Genomic DNA, 19,990 nt, shown 5'->3' with positions numbered 1-19,990 from the left:
CTAATTATGCACGAGATGTGGCGGTAGGTGTGTGGAGGCTGATTTTAACCCTCCCTTCAGTCCATAAATTGCTTTGACCCCTCTACCCATCAGGCAGGAGGTACTGCAGCATTAGGACGAGAACTGTCAGGGTGGGAAATTGCTTCTTACCCCAGGCCACAAGACGACCTGAACTCCCTGCCACCGTCCAGGTGTCATCAGGCATGAAGCCCCAGTAGTGTTACACCGGCACTTTTAACTTGTGTCATAAATGCATTGTAGTATTTGTTAATTTACTAGTGGTGATATTACTTTGCTGTATATGTAATGTGTGTGAGCTATACGTACTATGTTGTGCACCTTGGTCTGGAGGACCTTGTTTCATTAGGTGGCATACATGTCTGTGGCTGAATAACAATAAACTGAATGTGAACTAGCACTTGTGGGTATAAGTGAGTTACATCCAGACTTAATCCTGGCCTAGGCTAATATCAGCGCATTTCCAGCACAGATGAGGAGGAAAAACTCAGTGAAGGATCCCTTCCACAATGTACCAATATTAGTCCTTGCTGGAGTCAACAAGATGTAAATAAGCTCAGAACTTTCCTGGTCCTTTTGTTTGTGGATTCAGTATGTGAACCATTGGGAGTGTTTTAATTTTCAGGCTGCTAATGATATTCCATTAATACCCGTACCCGGAGAACAGTAAAGGCTTCTTCAATTATTTTATGCATCATTTTCAATAATTGGCTTAAGAAAAAAAAGAATGACGCTTTTTTTGTTAAACAGAGGAAGTTTTACTTACCTATGAGATAACAGATCTTGAGTGAATTTCATATTGTGGCATTCCCAGATTTACAAGTAATTTTAGAGGCTGCTTGCAAAACTGGAATTGCCAAATATGAAAATTAAAATCACAAAAATTGAAATGAAAACAATGCAGAGTAAACAATGTAAATTTATATGAAGAGTTTATGGCCAAAGTCATGCCACAGTAAAACATAAGCCATAAGACATAGGAGCAGAATTACGCCATTTGGCCCATTGAGTCTGCTCCACCATTTCATCATGGCTGATCCATTTCCCTTTTAGCCCCAATCTTCTGCATTCTACCTATAACCCTTCGTACCCTGACTAACTGAGAATATATCAAACTCTACCTTAGATATATCCAATAACTTGGCCTCCTGTATGGATGAATTCCACAGATTCACCACTCTCCATCTAAAGAAATTCCTCCTCGTCTCCACTCTAAATGGACATCTCTCTATTCTGAGGTTGTGTCCTCTGGACCTAGACCACCCCGTTCCGTTCCCCCCCCCCCCACCAGAGAAAACATCCGCTCTGCATCCACTCTATTGAAGCCTTTCAACATTCGATAGGGGTACAAGTCTTTTTGTGATTGCTTTTGGTATGGTATGTATGTTTCACTGAGGTAATGTATAACTGTGGAAGTCAATCATATCATACTTATGTAATAAACGATTTCCTGCAAGCTTGGGACAAGAATACATTATCAGCTTTACTTGGACTCTTAATCTACACTTAACTTGAAAATGAAAAGACAGGAATAAAGACAATGAGTAACTAACACATTCATTGGCAATGAAATTTCCTCCCTCAGAAAGATGTATTCCGTAACAGAATGCTTCAAAATTTAAAAGGACTTGTTAATGATGTATGTTAACTTCTGAGATGAAAATATGATGCAGTTGAGTTGTTTTGAACATGTTGATTCCTATAGTGCTGTGCTGCAGAGAATTTGTTCCTAAAATAAATTTACAAGGTCATGTGGAAAGCAAGGATGGGGACAACTAATTGGCGCACAACTGTAAGCTCCTGCGCTTGAACAAAATATCTAATAACTGATGTAAATATCTGGGAAAATTCCCCATAAATTCCTGAACATCATCTGGGCACTTGAAACTTGAATCATCCAGGATGCAAGTCAGATTCAGATTCAGTTTATTGTCATTTAGAAATCACAAATGCAATGCAGTTAAAAAATGAGACAACGTTCCCCAGAATGATATCACAAAAGCATATGACAAAACAGACTACACCAGAAAATCCACATAACGTTTGGCAATCCCCAATCCAGAGTCTGGAGAGGCTGCTGCGTATTAATATCACGCTACCATCTTAGCGCGTTCCCCGGAAAGGAGAAATCCACCAGACAAAAACTAAAGCTACAAGACCTGAACAAAACCACATAATTTGCCGTCACTCTCTGTAACAAATTTGTATGGTCTCCCCATGACAGCGTGGGTTTCATCCCACAGTCCAAGGATGTACCAGTTGGTAGGCTGATTGGTCATTCATTGTAAATTGTCCCACGATTAGCCAAAGGTTAAATTGGGAGGTTGCTGGGTGGCACGCTTTGAAGGGCCGGACGGGCCTATTACGGGACCATTACCTGTTGCAGAAGCTCAGCAGACTGAGTCGCCTCCGGGATAAAACTGACGAGTTCTGTACAAGTGCAGGAAGCAGCACCAATGCAGACGGAGAAAGAGATGGAGATTGATACCAGAGAACATTTGGTACAAGGACATAGCTAACAAAAAGACAGGCGTAGCTACAGCTCAGATTTGCATAAAGTGAAAGGAGTCAAAAGAGAAGCTGTTCAGAGTAAGAGCAAGTTCAGGCAGGCACATGAGTATGCCGGTGGAGAGGAAATGCTTGAATCTTTGTTGCAGAATAAAGCAGAAGCCATTAAGACCTTGTTGATGGAGAGGGGGTTGGAGCTGTATAAAAACTGGATACATCCATTGGCAGTGGGAGCCAGGGATAACAACTGTCAAACTGGTGAAGGACATATGAGGTGTCTCTGATGTAGTTGGGAAGGGACTGGATGAGGGGTGACGGGACAGAGTCAAGCAATGAGGATACAGGTTCAGTGGGTCAAAAGTAGGCAGAAACAATAGGGAAGAACACAAGTACCAACTGAAGCCTCTATTCCTTGAAGATCTCAGGGACAAGAAAGAGATCCCAGGTAGGTACATTACTTTGAAGGAACTGCTTTGTTCAAAGGCCTCACAATGTGCTGCAAAATTCTGTAGCTTCTCAATTTAGAAGCCAGTGTCCTGCATCACGGACAAGAACTACAGGAACTTAGAAAGGTTTACGTTGATCAGAAAAAATCCCTTAATGTTTGGATCCTGTGTATATTTGTCAGCCTGGTGCAATATACAAGGTGGATAACTGATTCAACTTTTTCCAAGTGGAACTTCAGAGGCTTTATGAAGCCTAACTTAGAGAGAAGTGCTCTGAGTCAGTTGTTGAAGCAGGAGGCTTCATAGCAGGTTGCCACTAAGCCCCCACAGAACATTATCCACCGGCACTTTGTTCTAGGTCTTTCCTTATTCTGAATTTTAGAGATCATTTATTTTCTGGGTCCAAAAGGAAAAGATATTTTGAAAATTCCTGTTCCACATCACAGTAGTAATTATGTTTCAAAAAGTATGTCATGAGCTGGTAAAGTATATTGAAAAGCCTTGGGGGTACTATTTAAAAGGATGTTTTCAATGTTAAAGTCAAACTCTCTTTATTATCAAAGTATGCAAATAAAAAAAACAATAATAATAGTGAGAAAATGGGTTGAAAATGAGTCAGTAGGTTGTGGAATCAGTTTGGAGTTGAGGAGAGTGCAGTTAACCACGCCCATTCAGGAGTCTGATGGTTATGGGGTAATAACAGTTCCTGAACATGGTGGTATGGCCCCTGAGGCTCCTGCCAGATGGAGGTAGTGGCTTGGCCTGGATGGCGGGGGTTCTTGATGACGGATGCGACATTTTTGTGGCAGTGGTCCCTGTCAATGTGCTCAATGGTGGGAAGAGCTTCACACGTGATGGACTGGGCAATAGCTTCCACCTCCATTCCTGGGCATCTTTATCTGCCGTGCTACCCTTTAGTTCAACACCAACACATTCTAACTAAGTAAGTCAATTTATTTATTCTTCATGAGTCACAGGCATCATTGGTAAGGTTGGCAGTTATAATCCTTGAACAGTGTACTCAGTTACACTCGGGGTTAATCGTGGGTCAACAACCTTACCCTAGCTCGGGATCCTTTGTCATGCACTGTGCAGTTATCACAAAGCAACAAATTTCATGACGTACACCAGTGATAATGAACCTGATTCTAGTTCTATTGTTGTTAGCTTTTATTAAATTACAACTGGCACAATTAACGGAATAAACTGTGCAAACACCAGAATGATATTTAACCCTGTCTCCAGGCACCTGGATGATTAACAGAATATTGTAACCACTTTACTACTCTATCTTGGAGCCATTCCCTTCTGAAGTTAAGGAAATCATTTGGTAACAGTATTAATGACAACAGAGGTTTCTCAATGGACATCCTGCAGAAGTTTATGTGTGTTAGAACAAAGGTTTCACTTGCAAACTTTCAGGAAGCAGCACAGGGACCACTGACGGAGAACTGGACATCCATTACATTATTTGAAAAACTAATTTTTAAACTGAGGAAAGGGGAAACAGTAATAAACTGAGGTGATGCTGACTCAGTAGCAGTGAGTCATCGCTGGCTCAAATCCACATCAGCCTAATGCTTCCACAGTTGACAGTTGTATTAATTGTTTCCGTCCAAGCATAACTCTAACCATGTACTAAAAGGGATAGAAATTGAAATGGTAAATAAACCACAACCTTTTTTTTTGCTAAAACCTACATATTAGTGACATATTTAACACCCAATAACATTACATGCGGGTAGCAGTGATTAATGGTAATGGCACAGTCTGGCAGGGAAGAGCTCAATTAATGTACAGTACATTTATCATTGTCCACATCACTATTATAGTCAATGGATTAGGAAATCAAGATTGCCACCCCAATGGGCAAACTGTTCATCTGCTTCTCATTAGTGAAACGCTATTAACCTACTTTCAGAGGTATTGGATTTGAATGTGTGGTGTCAGATTACTGTTCTGCACAATTTGAAATGAAATGGTTCCCAGTATCTGCAACACTCAATTGAAACAGATGACTGAGGAAGCAAAGGCAACCCAGGGACTTATACACAACTTTACAGTGAGGGGTGAACCACATGCGACTGTATTACAAAGAGCCAATCAAGTTTCAACTTTATGTATTTATCCAAAAGTACTTTTAAGCCCAGGCTCTTAGAAACACATGCAACAGATGTCTCCCATTTATAAATGTAGGGGTATTTTATTTGAATACAAACATTAAGAAAAGATTTTCATAGTATTCTTTAGACCATAAGATAGGAGCAGAACCCGACCATTTGACCCATCGAGTCAGAGAGGATACCAAAAGATTTTCAGATATATAACAGGCAAAAGAAAGGAAAGAGTAGTTATCAGATTGGTGGAAAATGATGCTGGAGAGGTCATAATGGGGGCAAACTAAGTAAGTATTTTGCATCAAAAATGAGGAAATCTGGAAGTAATAATCCATGTGGTCACTGGAAAAATGAGCAAGCTCCACAGAGATGACATCCAAGTCAGAATTGAGCCCAGGTCTCTGAGACGGTGAGGCAGTGGTTCCATTAGCTGCAACTCTGTCACCAGGTTGCAAATTTCTCAGTAAGCGTGTGTTTGTAAGGGAAAATCTGTTATGTCTGACATCAAGACTCTCTGCGTTCCTTTTCCAAAGTCATGCTAATAGGCTGCTTCAGTTTTGGGCAGCCTGATGTTTATCAGTAGTTTTGTCACCCTAACTCGGCGATATTTCACCACTGATTATTCAATAATTTGCTAGCTGATGCTTCCCAAACTCCCAATTTAGATTTGGTTGTGGGGAGACAGATGTGGGAAATTCTGGTACAATCTCTCTATTACCAAAAATTCATCAAAGCAACATTGTCTCAAAATTAAAAATCCACAAATTTACACTCTGAGAATCAGATTCAGAATTAGGTTTAATATCATCGGCATATGTCATGAAATTGGTTAATTTAGTAACAGCAGTACAATGCAACACATGACAATATGGAGAAAAAATAAATAAATCAATTACAGTAAATATATATATATGTATATCAAATCATTACATTAAAAATAGTGCAAAATCAGAAACAATAAAAAAAAGCCTGGCCTGCTGATTTGTGTATGTGTTGCAATAAAAAAGTGAAGTTATGTTTGTGGGTTCAATGTCCATTTAGAAATCATATGGCAGAGGGGAAGAAACAGTTCCTGAAATGCTGAGTTAGTATTGTACCTCCTTTCTGACAGTAACATATAACTCAAAAATAAACTTAAAAGATACACAATCTTAAATTTCATTAGCGAGTCTTGAGTTTCACGAAAAACCATGCCCTCTGAGGAGAAATTAAGCTGACTAGGTTTAGACTCCCTCGTATTTGAGGAATGAGTGATCTCATTGAAACAACATTCTTATTGGGCGTGACAGGATAAACATAAGGATTTATCCATTATCAGTTACAGGCACTGCATTTTAAGATCCACTTCAACAGGCAGAATAGGCAAGGCTTAGAAGGATAAAGATTTAATGCAGGCAAATGAGATTAGTGTAGATAGGCAAATAGGTTGGCATGAATGTTGCGGGCTGACGGACCTGTTTCTATGTAGTCTAGAACCAGGGGTCACAGACTCAAAATAAGAGGGTGGCCATTCAAAGTGAAGATGAGAAGAGATTTCTTCATTTCGAGTGATGAACCTTTGGAGTTTTCTACACAAGAGGACAGTGAGAGGTTCAGTAATGAAGTATATTCATGCCAGAGATTGGCAGGCTTTTGAATACAAAGGATCAAGGCTTAGAGGGACAAATGTAAGCAAACGGGACAAACTGGGCAGGAACCATGGTTGGCATGGAAAAGTTGGTCCAAAGGGCAGGTTCCATCCGTTTTAACAGGGCTTTGACTCTATGATAGAGGATTAATGCCTGAAAATAGACAAGAAGTTGTGACCTCATTACAGAGATATGACAAACCTAATGTTCTTCTGTATCTATTCCTGACATTAATAACAAACGATCCTGTTGCTTTGTAAAGGCTGCGATCTTTTAGAAGCAAATTCCAACCGCCCCTCAGGTAAAGGGGAAGTAACCACTGTGTCCTAATACAGGGGCGAGAGTTGGTCGACACAGTGCTAACCTTATCTAATACCAGGCTACTAAGCATCAGCTGGTGTCCTGCCGCTTTGTTTTGTTCTTCATCGCTGATTCAGAGAATCTTGCCACAGGGGTATCAAGTCAAAGCAGAGGTTAAAAACACATTGCCAACAAGGGAAACATTTGACTGCAGAGAGGTTGCTATTGGTTGAGAGAACATCGGAAGAAAATAATAGGAATTTAAAATAATGCAGTACTGCGGCTTCAAATCCATTTCCTTCTTTTAATCATTCTTCACCCCTCACTCCCCTTTTTTCCTGTGTGTCGTTTTTTACAGTACATTAAATTTCATTTGCTGCATTTCCAAAGTAACTGCTATTCCTATATTTCTCCACAATTCCCTTCAATGTGCGGAATGTGAAAATATCAATCCGGCTAATCACTTCGCCAGCACATTGTGTTTAATGAAAAACTCTCAGCATGCAGCTAAGTTCTGACTGATGTGGTGCTGCGTTTGAAGTTTGTTTTTCCTTATTCATTTCTGAAGGCTTCATTCAGTGCATCACTTTCATGCATTGTCTATTCCCAGTATGCCATGCAGATTTGAAGATGTATTGGTTGCTTAAAGAAGAAGACTAGAACTGCAAAAAACTATATATAGATTAACACCATCTTGGAGCCAATTTATTACAGCCCCTATACCTGCTCTTTTCACAAGGCCATAAGAGGAAACTGGAATAATCTTTGGAGACTCTGTGCTAAAGGAATGTTAAGGACATCATGAATAATACAGATTATTCCACTATTCATGACACAAATATTCCTTTAGTTTGTAACCTTCTGCATCTGGGAACAGAAAATAAATTAGCTGATAGATAGGAAACAGTGGGTACTTGTTATGGAGGCAATATCAGTGTTGGAAGATGAGCTGAGCTGAATGTCTCATGGATTTTGTTAAAATTTTAATTTAGGAACATACAAAGTGAAATCAAGAGTACGCCATTTGCCTGTTGTGCCTTCTCTGGCAACCAACAAGATCACTGGGCGGGGCGCCATGGTGGTGTAGCAGTTAGCACAACACTATTACAGCTCTGGCTGTCGTAGGACGAAGTTTAATTCCGGCACCGTCAGTAAGGTGTTTGTACATTCTCCCTGTCACTTTGTGGTTTTCCTCCAGGTGCTCTGGTTTCCTAACATATTGCAAAGACATATCAGTCAGTAGCTTAACTTGTCATTGTAAATTGTCCTGCAATTAGCCTAGGGTTAAATAGGTGGGTTGCAGGGTATCAGGGCATATTGGGCTGGAAGGGCCTGTATCTCTAAATAAACAAATAAATAAAGCTCGGTTAATCCTGTGTCTTAACATCGCTCTCTTATCTGATTTCCCCCTCCCCTTTCCCATTCTCTTGGAGACAAAAACAAACCTATCAATTTCTTGTCAATGCTCAACAATTGAATGCACACAGCACTCTGGGATAAAGAATCCAAATATATTTCTGAAATATTAAAAAAAAATTTCGCATCGCTTCACTTCCCTTTTGGGTTTGCCTTCTAGACCAAGGAAGCAGCCTTCAGTGGTTACATCAATAACTTGGATTCAGAACCTCTGTGAAAACTGATTAAATTGGTTGACTGTACCAAATTTGGAGATAGCAATGAAATCTGTAAAGATAGCAGTGGATGAATTAATCAAAACTTTGAAATAGAGGATCAGAGGCAAAAAAATGCATTCATATCTGTCCTGGGAAGGCAGGATGAAGAGAGATTGTGACAATTATGTTTACACTCAAAGTAGTTTAGAAGAATGAGAAGGGATTATGTAGATACCGACAAAATCATCCCAGAACTGGGTGGATTAAATGTACAAAGAACGTTCCTGATGGACAGGGAGGTCCAGACTAGGTGCCATACTGTAAGGATGAGGTGTGAGCCATTTAAAATTAGGGTGAGGAAAAAATTCTTTGCCCAAAGAGCAGTGAAATTAAGGAATTCTCTTCTCTAGAGGTGAGCTGAAGCCAAAATATATTCAAGAAGGAATTAGACATTGTTACCATGGCTATAGTGATCAGGGGCAAGATACTGAACGTGAATGATTAGCTATACAAATATAGAATGTCAGAGCAAGCTTGTATGGCTGAATGGCCTTCTTATGCTCTTATTCCTATGATTCTCTGACAAACATATGTATTTCATGTTGGAAACAAAACTGGGAAGCAGGCAAACGGGCTGAACATGACAGAGAATGAGATCGGGTCTTGTGAGTGGACTTGATCTTTAAAGAAAAACAACAGAATACTAGAACGAATCAACCGGTCAGGTAGCATCTGTAGAAAGAGAAATAAGAGTTAATGCTTCAGGCTGACGACCCTTTGTCAGTATTGCAAAAGAGGGAAATTAAGCTAATGTTAGACTGCACATAAACTGAGAAACGGGTGGACAAAGGGAGCTTCTCTGGGAGGGTGAGACCAGGGTTGCTGCGAGAATAAGTTGGAAAGGTCATGTGTTTGAAAGGTGGGGGGGGAGGGAGAGGGAGAGAAGGAGGGAGAGAGGGAGGGGGAGAGAGAGAGAGAGAGAGAGAAAGAATCGAACTAGAACTATGAGAAGAGGGAGTGAGAATTCAGACAAAGAAATGAGGTAGGACAAGCTCAACAGATGGCTACGCTTGTGGAAGTAGAAAAATGGAGTCCATATCACAAATGTTGCAAAAATGGCCTGTTCTACACAGACAGAGAAAGTGAGTTCTCTGAAGCTGGAGAAATAATTTTTGAATTCATAAGACAACAATGCTTCCAGAAGAAAGATGATATATTGGAGTTACAATGCTCCAATGATTCCAGAGGTGAAAGGGTTAACATATGATGAGTGTTTGATGGCCCTGGGCCCATACTTGCTGGAGTTTAGAAGAACTAGGAGGGATCTCAATGAAACCTACTAAATATTGAAAGGCCTTGATAGAGTGGATGTGGAGAGGATGTTTCCACATTCTTAGACTACAGGGCACAGCCTCAGAATAGAAGAACATCCCTCTAGAACAGAGATGAGGAGCAAATTCTTCAGCCAGAGGATGGTGGATATGTAGAATTTATTGCCACAGACAGCAGTGGAGCCCAAGTCATTAGACATATTTAGAGCGAAGGTTGATAGGTTCTTGATTTATAAGGGTGTCACAGGTTATGGGGAAGAGGTAGGAGAATTTGGTTGAGAAGGAAAATAGATCAGCTATGATGTAGTGGTACAACAATTTTGATGGGCCGAATGGCCCGATTCTACTCCTAAGTCATACAGCTTTAAAGACATCCAGGCTGACTTTTGCGCTCCATTTGTTTGCAATAGAGTCTTAGGGTCAAAGAACCCTACAGCACAAAAATAGGTCCTTCATCCCATTAAATCCATGCCAAACTATTATCCTGCCCAGTCCCATTGACATGACCTACATCGCCCTCCATACCCCTCCCGAGCTTAACCCATCCAAATTCCTCTTTGATGTTAAAATTGAATTGTCCTCCACCACTTCCACTGGCAGTGTATTTCATACTTTCACCGCCCTTTCAGTGAAGTAGTTTCCCTTAACCATGTCACCTTTCACCTCTGAGTGGCTGAGGTTTTTTTTATTGCAGATTTTCTGCATCTGCAGCTTTTTTTTTACAAATTTGCATTTTCTAATTTTTTAACAACGTGACCATTATGAAAGACCAATCAAGAAATCAAAGCGACTGTGGAATTTCACTGTCAAGTAAGGTGAGTGTGAGTCAAAGTATGCTACATTGCTCTGGTCAGAATATACAAGTACCTACAATGTAAAAACACCAAGAAAATGTCTTTGTCCAGCAGAGGCATCAGCCACGAATATTCTCAAGGGGATTCTTGATCATTCACCACTTTTATCTGAAGTCTCCATCGATCTTCTGGTGCAATTATGGTGACTGATCAGCAGGAAACTCCCAACAGTACTTCCTTCTCATTGATCTGAGCTTAACTCAGATTCAACCTCACAAAACTTTAGGCTAAATGTTTTCTAAATTACAACAGTAACTGCACTTAAGTACTTTATTGACAGTGAAATGCCTTGAAATGTCCTGGTGTGCACCATAATCTATAAAGGGTATTTCTTTCTCTCAGACTTTTTCTAAATAGGGATCAGGCATTTTGGATGATACACAAAAACTGTTTCATACAAAAAGCTTCAGGGTACAATAATTCCAACTAAAATGAAGAAAGAATCACCGAACCAGCTATTTCAGAATCCTGTTTTATTAATTGAGAGTCAAGGTTGTTGACACACATGGCATGAGTACAGATTGTATTTGTACTGTACTAGCTTCCAAATTAATGTCACAGTCAAGTGCTTCACTTTAAACCATGTGCACTACTTGGGACTATTTGTATTGGAAAAAAACAGTCCATGGTGAAACCAGCAAGGGAGTAACAAAATGACAGTACTTGTGTGAAGAAGAGAAATGCAATAACAGAAGTCTAATTTTTTCACATTAGATTGATTGAGATCATTTTCAGAGGGGACTGAGTCATGAAACTTTGAAGAGATTGACCATTTTTAGAGAATGCACTGTATATGATTCAACATTTATATTGTAATAAACAGTTGACATTATTACAGCTTTATCTTAAGTGCCTTTAAATACTTCAGCTTTCATTTAAGCAATCTCCAACGCCATATTTAAGTTTGCTGACAATACCACTGTCATAGGCCGAATCAAAGTCAGTGACATATCAGCAGATAGAAGGGAGACTGAAACACTGAATAAGTGGTGCCACAACAAGAACGACTTACACAATGTCAGCAAGACATGATGATTATTGACTTCAGGAGGAGGAAGCTGGAGGTCTTTGAGTCAGTCCTCACTGGGAGATCAGAGGGGGGAGTGGGTCAGCAACTTTAAATTCCTTGGTATTATCTGTCTTGGGCCGAGTACATAAGTGCAGTTAAGAAGAAAGCATGGTAGTGGCTCTGCTTCCATGGAAGTTCATAAAAATTTGGCATGACATCTAAAACTTTGACAAACTTCCATAGATGTGTGTTGGAGAGTATAGAAACACCAAAGCAGTTGAACAGAAAATGCTACAAGACGTATTGGAAATGGCCCAGTCCATCACGTGAAAAGTCCTCCCTACCACTGAGCACATCTACATGGAGTGTTGTCGCAGGAAAGCAGCATCCATCATTTAGGACCTGCATCACCCAGGTCACGCTCTCTTGCTGCTGCCATCAGGCAAAAGGTACAGGAGCCTCAGGACTCACACGACCAGGTTCAGGAACAGTTATTACCCTTCGACCATCAGGCTCTCGAGCCAGATGAGATAACTTCACTCAACCTCACTTGCCCCATCACTGAACTGTTCCCACAACCTATTGACTCGCTTCCAAGGATTCTTCATCTCATCTTCTTGGTATTTATTTGTTATTTATTTATCTGTATTTGCACAGTTTATTATCTTTGCACATGGGTAGTTTGTCCATCTTTTCATTGGCTCTATTGTGTTTCTTTCTATCTATTGATAATGCCCACAAGAAAATGAATCTCAGAGTTGTTTCTTTTTTGTACTGTATTTGTATAGTTGCATAATTTGCATAGATCCCTGTCCTCGCTGCTATTGAATCAATACACTGCAAATGTGCTTCCGGGGTGGCAGAGGATCCACCTATTAATTCCCAAGGCCAACTAATATGAGAATAATGCTCACGGACTGTCCAGGGAAGATTTAAAGATCATTTCTGTCTAACATCAGCATGACCTTGTGTATACTTCAAGAAGTGGTGTGTTAGACAAACAGAGAAGAGCTGGTTCCATCACCAAAGACTTCCGAGGATCATTAATACAGGTTTAAAGAGTTGGGGAAAAAGTATGTGCAGGATGTGTGGGGCACCATGGTCACATGGCAGTTAGCGTGATGCAATTACTGCTCAGGGCATCTGAGTTCAAAGTTCAAATTCCAGCTCCATCTGTAAAAAGTTTGGATGCCCTTCCTGTGGGCATGTGGGCTTCCTCCAGGTGCTCTGGTTTCCTCCCACAGTCCAAAGGTGTACTGGTTAGTAGGTTAATTGGTCATTGAAATTGGTCATTCTGTGATTAGGATTGGGTTAAGTAAGGGGACTGACAGGCAGTGTGGCTGGTTGGGCCGGAAGGGCCAGTTCTGCATGGAATCTCCAAGTAGGTAAAAAAAAAAGAGGAACAGTAAGACTCACTGGTGCAAATCGTTAATCAGGTCATGTGGAGGGGAAATAGGGTGAACAGCTGAGGAAAAATATCTTGCACAAGTGTGGTAAGCATGGCTGAATGAATGGTGCTACTGGAGGTGCTCTCCAATAAGCCTATACAGACTCAGTGGGCTGAATGTGTGTGACAATTACTGAATGACAAAGGCACAATAAAAGATGATGACCCTGATTTTGTTTTTACCTTCTGCGAAGAAAAGTTCTTTGACAAAAATAAAAATTATCACAAAAAATAACTTTTTTCCTCAGTTGCATGTTGAAATGTGAGGATTGGCTGAAGAAGGATAAATACTGGGCTTCATCAGATTGGGACTAGACATCAGCGGAGAATAAACATGGGAGGCTTGCAAGCAATCACCATCTCTATATGCTGAACAGATTTTGGTTATTTCTTTAAAATCCCTTTTATTTCATCTCTTGATGTTATCTTGTATTTGATTTTACTTTGCCTGACAATGTTTTTTCTAAATATCAGCAGTTTAACATGTGCAATATTGGCTAGACTCCAAAAGGCATCAGACTTGATTCCGAAGTGAAAATCTGTTGGCGGAATTGTTTCCTCGATGTTTCCTCATGACAGCTTCAGTTCAGGCATTGCTTCCATATGGGAAGTCATTGAATTTTATGCTAGCAATCCCATCAATTACATTCTCTCACTTCTTTATCTGCATCCTACTCACGAGTCCATTACCTCCTCTTACTAGTATAAATCTATAACAGCCTATTCACCCACTAGCGTGTCTCAGATTCACGAGCAATGATCCCAGCAGTGAAATAGTTAATGTACGAGGAGCATTTGGCGGCTCTGTTCACGCTGCTGTTTAGAAAAATGAAGGGTGATTTCAATGAAACCCAATTGAATATTGGAAGGCCTGGATAGAGTGGATGTGGGAAGTATGTTTCCCATAGTGAGGGATCTAGGACAAGAGGGCACGGAATCAGAATACAAGGACATCCCTTTAGAACAGAGCGGAAGAGGGATTACTTGGCCAGAAGGTGGTAAATCTGTGGAATTCATTGCCACAGATGGCTGTGGAAGCCAAGTCACAGAGTATTATTTAAAACAGAGTTTTACTTACTGAAATACCGTGTGGAATAGGCCCTTCTAGACCTTCAAGCAGCCAACCCCTGAATTTTAACCCTGGACTAATCATCGGACAATTTACAATGACCAATTAACCTACCAACCGGTACGTCTTTGGACTATGGGAGGAAACGGGAATACTCGGAGTAAACCACACAGTCATAGGGAGAACATGCAAACTCCTTACAGACAGCAGTGGGAATTGAACCCGGGTCACTGGTACTGTAAAGCAATGCGCTAACCACTAATCTACAAAGCCACTCCAAAGATAGGCTGATAGGTTCTTGATTAGTAACAATGTCAAAGGCAAAAGGCAGGAGAATGGGGTTGAAAGGGATAATAAATAGCTATGATGGAATGGTAGAGCAGAATTGATAGGCCAAATGGCCAAATTCAAATTGTCCTATGGTCTTTGAACACTCCACACAGACAGCAGTGGAGGTCACGATTGAACCTGGACTGCTGGTATAATGGGACAGCAAACATCCCTGCTGTACCACTGTGCAGCCAGTTGGGCTAAATATGTTCTTACCTCCTTCATTGTCCTTGCTATCTGAGCATGCTGTCTCCATGGCAACATCGCAGCCTGCTCCTCTCCAACCCATCTGGCAAACACAATGCCAGCCATTTTGGTCAAGGGTACATCTTCCATTACTGTTGCAAAGGCCAGGACAACCCTCTGTGAAAAGAATGCAAGACCATGAATTCTAGACAAAATGACCCACTGCTTTATTACGTACATCAACACTAATGAATGAAAGGCTACAAGCCTTTGTTGAAGCAGAGCTGCCATAATTTCACATGGTTAAACCACCCTTTTGCAATAGAAACTGGGAGTATTTATTAATATTTGCAATGCTCCAAAGAAATGTGCAACCATTCTTTGAGTTGTATTTGCAGTAGGATTGCCAAAAATGTAAAATGTGCACATATTTTCAGCTGAGGGCTTTTGGAAGAATCAGATACTGGGGTAAGGTTGATATTAAAAACAGGGGTCTTACATAGGGTTTCAAATCATCCACCTTTATTATCAATATTATTACAGTTTCCGAGGAAACCAAGAATGTGAATGTGCAGTACTGCAGTAATGGGGAAGAATAAAGAGTGAAACAGCTTAGAAAAGAAGTGTGAATTTTGAAGTGAAGGGCTTTTACAATCAACTAATGTAGCTGAAGATTGAGTTGTTTGAAGACAATGTTAGAAAAATCATTCTGCTCTGAGCCCATAGCTGCGGTTTCTGGTGTTCTTCTAACAAAGTTATAATGATGATATAAAAATTGCATTAGAACTCCAGGACTGTATGTCTCAGGGCCACACAGTGCTGGTCAGTGGTCTCGCCTCTTTAACATTTCAGAAACAGGATTCAAGCAGAACTAGGAGAGAGCAGGCAAAGTTTGCAATGCTGTATTTGGAAAGCACCTTTTCATGGGCCAGTTCGTAGCAAAGAAGTGACCCAGATTCACCATGCCACCTCAGACAGGAGAAGTACTGTGGTCAGGCAAAATCTCAGACTGTTGATCATTAAACACTTCAGGTCATTTGTTGCTTTTAATAGAAGCTCTCATGCTGAATCTTGTTTTCATTTTTATTATGAAAACCTTGTTAAATATCAATCACACATACTGATGCCAAAATCTGTGCTAAAGGAATTGAATGTTTGCTCTGGTCCAAAAATTCTCTTGAGTGCCTCTGGAGTATGCTCCCAAGGCAGAGCTTTAGGAGCAGGGGCAAAGGGAAGGAAGTCACTGGGATTTTCATGCATCGCATAAACAGTTTTGGTTGGCCCAATGACAATGAGTTCTCACTGTCAGTGAGAGGAACAAATCACCCAGGCATAAAATGCAATTGGGGAAGGGCAGAAGGTTTAAACATTAGCTTAAAACAACCTGTTCTAATAATGATGTCCCGGATCTGAAACACTTCTCTTTCCACATATGCCAACAGATCTGCTGATAGTTTTCAAAACTTTTCTTTTTATTTTAGATTTCTCAGAGTATTTTTAAACTGTCAACCAAAGACCAACAGGTGAGATGTGATGTCTCATGTGCTTGTCTGTCTCTGAGGCGAGTTCCATTTACAGCCTGATTTACTTGAGTGGCTGTTGATTTTTTTAAATGAACTCAGTCAACTCAACTCTACCCAAAAAAATAATATTCGTCATAGTAAAGAAATATAGAGTGGATGTTTACAAATTCAGGCCCAAATTTTTAAATGTGATGGAGTGGAGAGACCCTCCTGGTGTATCAGGAATAAATACTCATGGCTCAGCATCCTGGGAACACCACTGATGTATGTTGTTGAATGCTACCTGAAGGTCCCTTCCTCCAACAACTTTTTATCTTCCACTTTTGAAGGGACCTCACTCAACTTGGTACGTTGCTTTACTGACACTAGCAACGTCCAAACCTCCATCCTACCCAGCCACCACACTCTTGTCACTTTTCCAAATAACTCATCCTGCCCATTCTTCTCAATGATCATCCCTTGATCCCAGGACATCACTTTGAAGGTTTACTCTCAGAATAATGCCCACGCCCACGCATTTTCCCCAACAATAGTAAGTGGATTGGCTTTCAGACACATCATTCGGCTGGTAACACGGTGAATGAATTGAAGCGTTAAGTATGATTCATGGATTTAAGAGGATGGAAGAAAAATAATACTTTCTTAGTTGGGGTATGAGAAGCAATGGGTGAAGTTAGTGGGTGGGGAAGTCCACCAAGGAGATGTGATCTTAACATTCGAGCAAGACTCTTCAGGTATGATGTCAGGACAGGCGTCTTCCCACAAGGTATGTCTGAAACCTGGAATTCAGTCTGTCACTGTGTGGTTTCATTCTGTGTGCATTTGCCTTCTCATCATTAAAAGTGTGAAACAGTTAAACATTCGGGTCTCAAGTGAATTGCATGGCTATTCTGACGTCTTCATTTTCTCTCCATTGTTCTTTGTGCTTCTCCTTCCACAAGCAGTCCCTCAGCATGGATAGCCAGACAATGTGACTTACCATGGAGATGGCTGGCACACCAATTTGCCTGGGAGTTGCACGGGGGCAGGGCAACAACCCAATGAGCATGTGCGACCCCTGCCCCCTCTGACTGAATCTCTTGTTACTCTGGGGCCTTGAAGCTGTAGCTTATTCACGTGAAATTATGGCAACTGAAACAGATGGACAAAGTATAGGTAGGGTATATAGAACCATACGCTATTAAGAAAGAAAGAAACCTTTAAGCTTTAAAGAACTCACATTCTTTTCAAAGGAGTAAGCAAAGGGCAAGGAACAAGTGAGGTAGCTAAGCCTAGTCAAGACTGCAAGATGGACTGAAACGGGACAGACAGGGTTTTCAACAGAAATAGCAGCCTGGCGTGTTCAACAACTTAAGACACACAGAATGCAGTAACCATAAGAACCACAGCAAACATAGGCGAAAAGCCTAAACAGAAAAGGAAGTAAATCAATGAGGGAAAAAGTCACATTAAATGATGAGCTTGAAGACAGAGAGCAGAGAGGGATTGTTTGCAACAATCTCCCTAGGGCTTTTGCCTTTACCTTTATATCCTATCTTGTCTGCTAGTATGGACAAGGAGGAAAATTGTGGAAACATAATTAAAAGTAATGGCATATTCAGAATCTGTATTTATACAAACAGAAGAAAAGGGATGCTTGCAATTACAAGGACGTGAGTGAACTAAACAGAACTGCTAGTGCTGCTTTAGCCAATGAAGAGTAGTCGTAATGCCGGAGGTATCATCCTGAATAAGACATGTCAGGCAATGCAGCTGTAGGAACATTTCTACAAACTAAATAACAAATTTCAGAAACGCTGTTAAATCGCATAAATAGCATTAATGAAAGATGAGGTGCAGTGATTATTAAACTGGTATCAAATTTACTCCACACCACTTAACAGTTTCACACATAGCTACAAATAGTGTTTGACATTGTTACAATTGATTCTTTTTGTGTATGATTAAATTACTCTTTAAACAAAAGTCCTACATTTTCTGACTGATTTCTCTCTCTCTCTCTCTCTCTCTCTCTCTCTCTCTCTATTCATCAACAATCAACATCTAACAGGAATGAACTGTTCTCAATTACACTGTATTGCCACTCTATGTGGCTTAGCATCTGTACACCGGTCACAAAGGGGTTAGAGTGTAAAAACGGAACTAAAGCAAAACTAATCCAGCTTGTTGACTTTCAAGTCTTTTGGGGGTGTTAAATGCTGTTAAAACATTGCAGACACAAGCTCTGTAAAAGTCCTCATTAATGCATTAGTTGTCAAAAGCTCAAACAATGAAACGGAGAAGCAAACAAGGGGGTGAGAATCATTTACTGTATATAAGGAGACAGCACAACAAAAAAACATGCAGTACCTTTAACTATCTTATCCAGGAAGTGCGCTTGAGAAACAGAACATACAAATGTTTAAGAACAGTGTAATATAGAAACAGGGTCATCTATGCAGCACAGGCAAAATTCTCAAAGCTTTTGTACACTAAGTTCCTTAGGAAAAAGTGTGATTCGTCCTGAGATAAAACACATTATCATACATTATAGATTGTGTGGAGGCATGAATCCCATTCAGATGAGCATCAGAGGTACGATGTCCAGGGAGAATGTCAGGAAGGACAATTTTACACTACGTGGAGTGAAAATCAGAGAGGCAGTAAGACTACCAAGGCTTGGAGTAGCTTTGGCATGCAAGGACTTTTAATGATTATGGTACCAGGATGAGTAGATGTGGATGAGCCATGATGTACACCACACTTGAAAGACAGGATAAAATGCTCCCTGAGCAATCAGAAATGGCTAATTTCTCCTACTCTGGCTGAGGGATACTGAAGCCAAGAGCAGCCTCTATTTGGTGGTCTTGCTGAGATCAGAGAACTGCTTGCTCTTTGAAAGTGCAGCTCATGATGAATCCTGGAACGTGGCTGTAATGCTTGATAGACTCTGTTCACAGAGAAGTGTTGATTGTGCCACAAAAAGAAGTGGTCACAATCAAATGCAATGCAGTTTTTTGATTTTGGGGTTATTATATGGGAATTAAGTTAGCTACAAACAACCTTAGTTATCAAGGTAGGAGAGAGCAGGTTACCATAAAAGGTTTGGGATTCAAAGCAAGTAAATGCTCTGGTATTGAGGGTAGCCTGAGGAAGATTTCCTTTGATTGCTAAGTGCTAGTCATATCAAAATGACAGCAGGAAGGTTCCATCCACTCAGTGTATTGAGTAAAGATATTTTAGAATGCAAGGAGGAGAACTGCTTTGGTTGGTCTGTGTGATATAGCAAATACACTCAAAACAAACATATTTGAGTAACAACATTGATTAGACCGCAATAGAAATTTAATGCATGTGAAGCACTTTGGGATCTGATAAGATACAATAGAAAAGCAATAAAAACACTGTTATGACTCAGAATCCCATCAATTTTCCCCCACTTTTTTGCTCTTATGAAACAACTAGTGGAAAAAAAATCCTTACATCAAAAAAGTAAATTGTGTGGATGCTGGAATTCTGGATTTAAACAGAATTGATGCTTCAAGTCACTGACCTTTCCAATGAGAGGTATATCAACATAAAAGTTAACTATGTTTTTCTCTCTGCCAATACTGCCTCAACTGCTGAATCTT

General features: G+C 40.4%; 1 protein-coding gene across 5 annotated transcripts in view; it reads right to left on the bottom strand.

Moving 5' to 3' along the window:
- The window catches only part of tenm3 (teneurin transmembrane protein 3), a 1,636,378-nt gene that overhangs the window by 96,433 nt on the left and 1,519,955 nt on the right, over positions 1 to 19,990 (bottom strand). For all 5 annotated transcript variants that reach the window (XM_059974311.1, XM_059974313.1, XM_059974312.1 and 2 more), the window contains one exon: positions 14,887 to 15,033. In XM_059974311.1, the coding sequence (XP_059830294.1) occupies positions 14,887 to 15,033 (147 nt within the window). The remainder of the gene's footprint in view (positions 1 to 14,886; positions 15,034 to 19,990) is intronic.

This window comes from Hypanus sabinus, chromosome 7 (assembly GCF_030144855.1).
Source record: "Hypanus sabinus isolate sHypSab1 chromosome 7, sHypSab1.hap1, whole genome shotgun sequence".
Classification (NCBI taxonomy): domain Eukaryota; kingdom Metazoa; phylum Chordata; class Chondrichthyes; order Myliobatiformes; family Dasyatidae; genus Hypanus; species Hypanus sabinus.
Note: the sequence above shows the minus strand (reverse complement) of the source record. Positions and strands in the feature narration are given on the sequence as shown.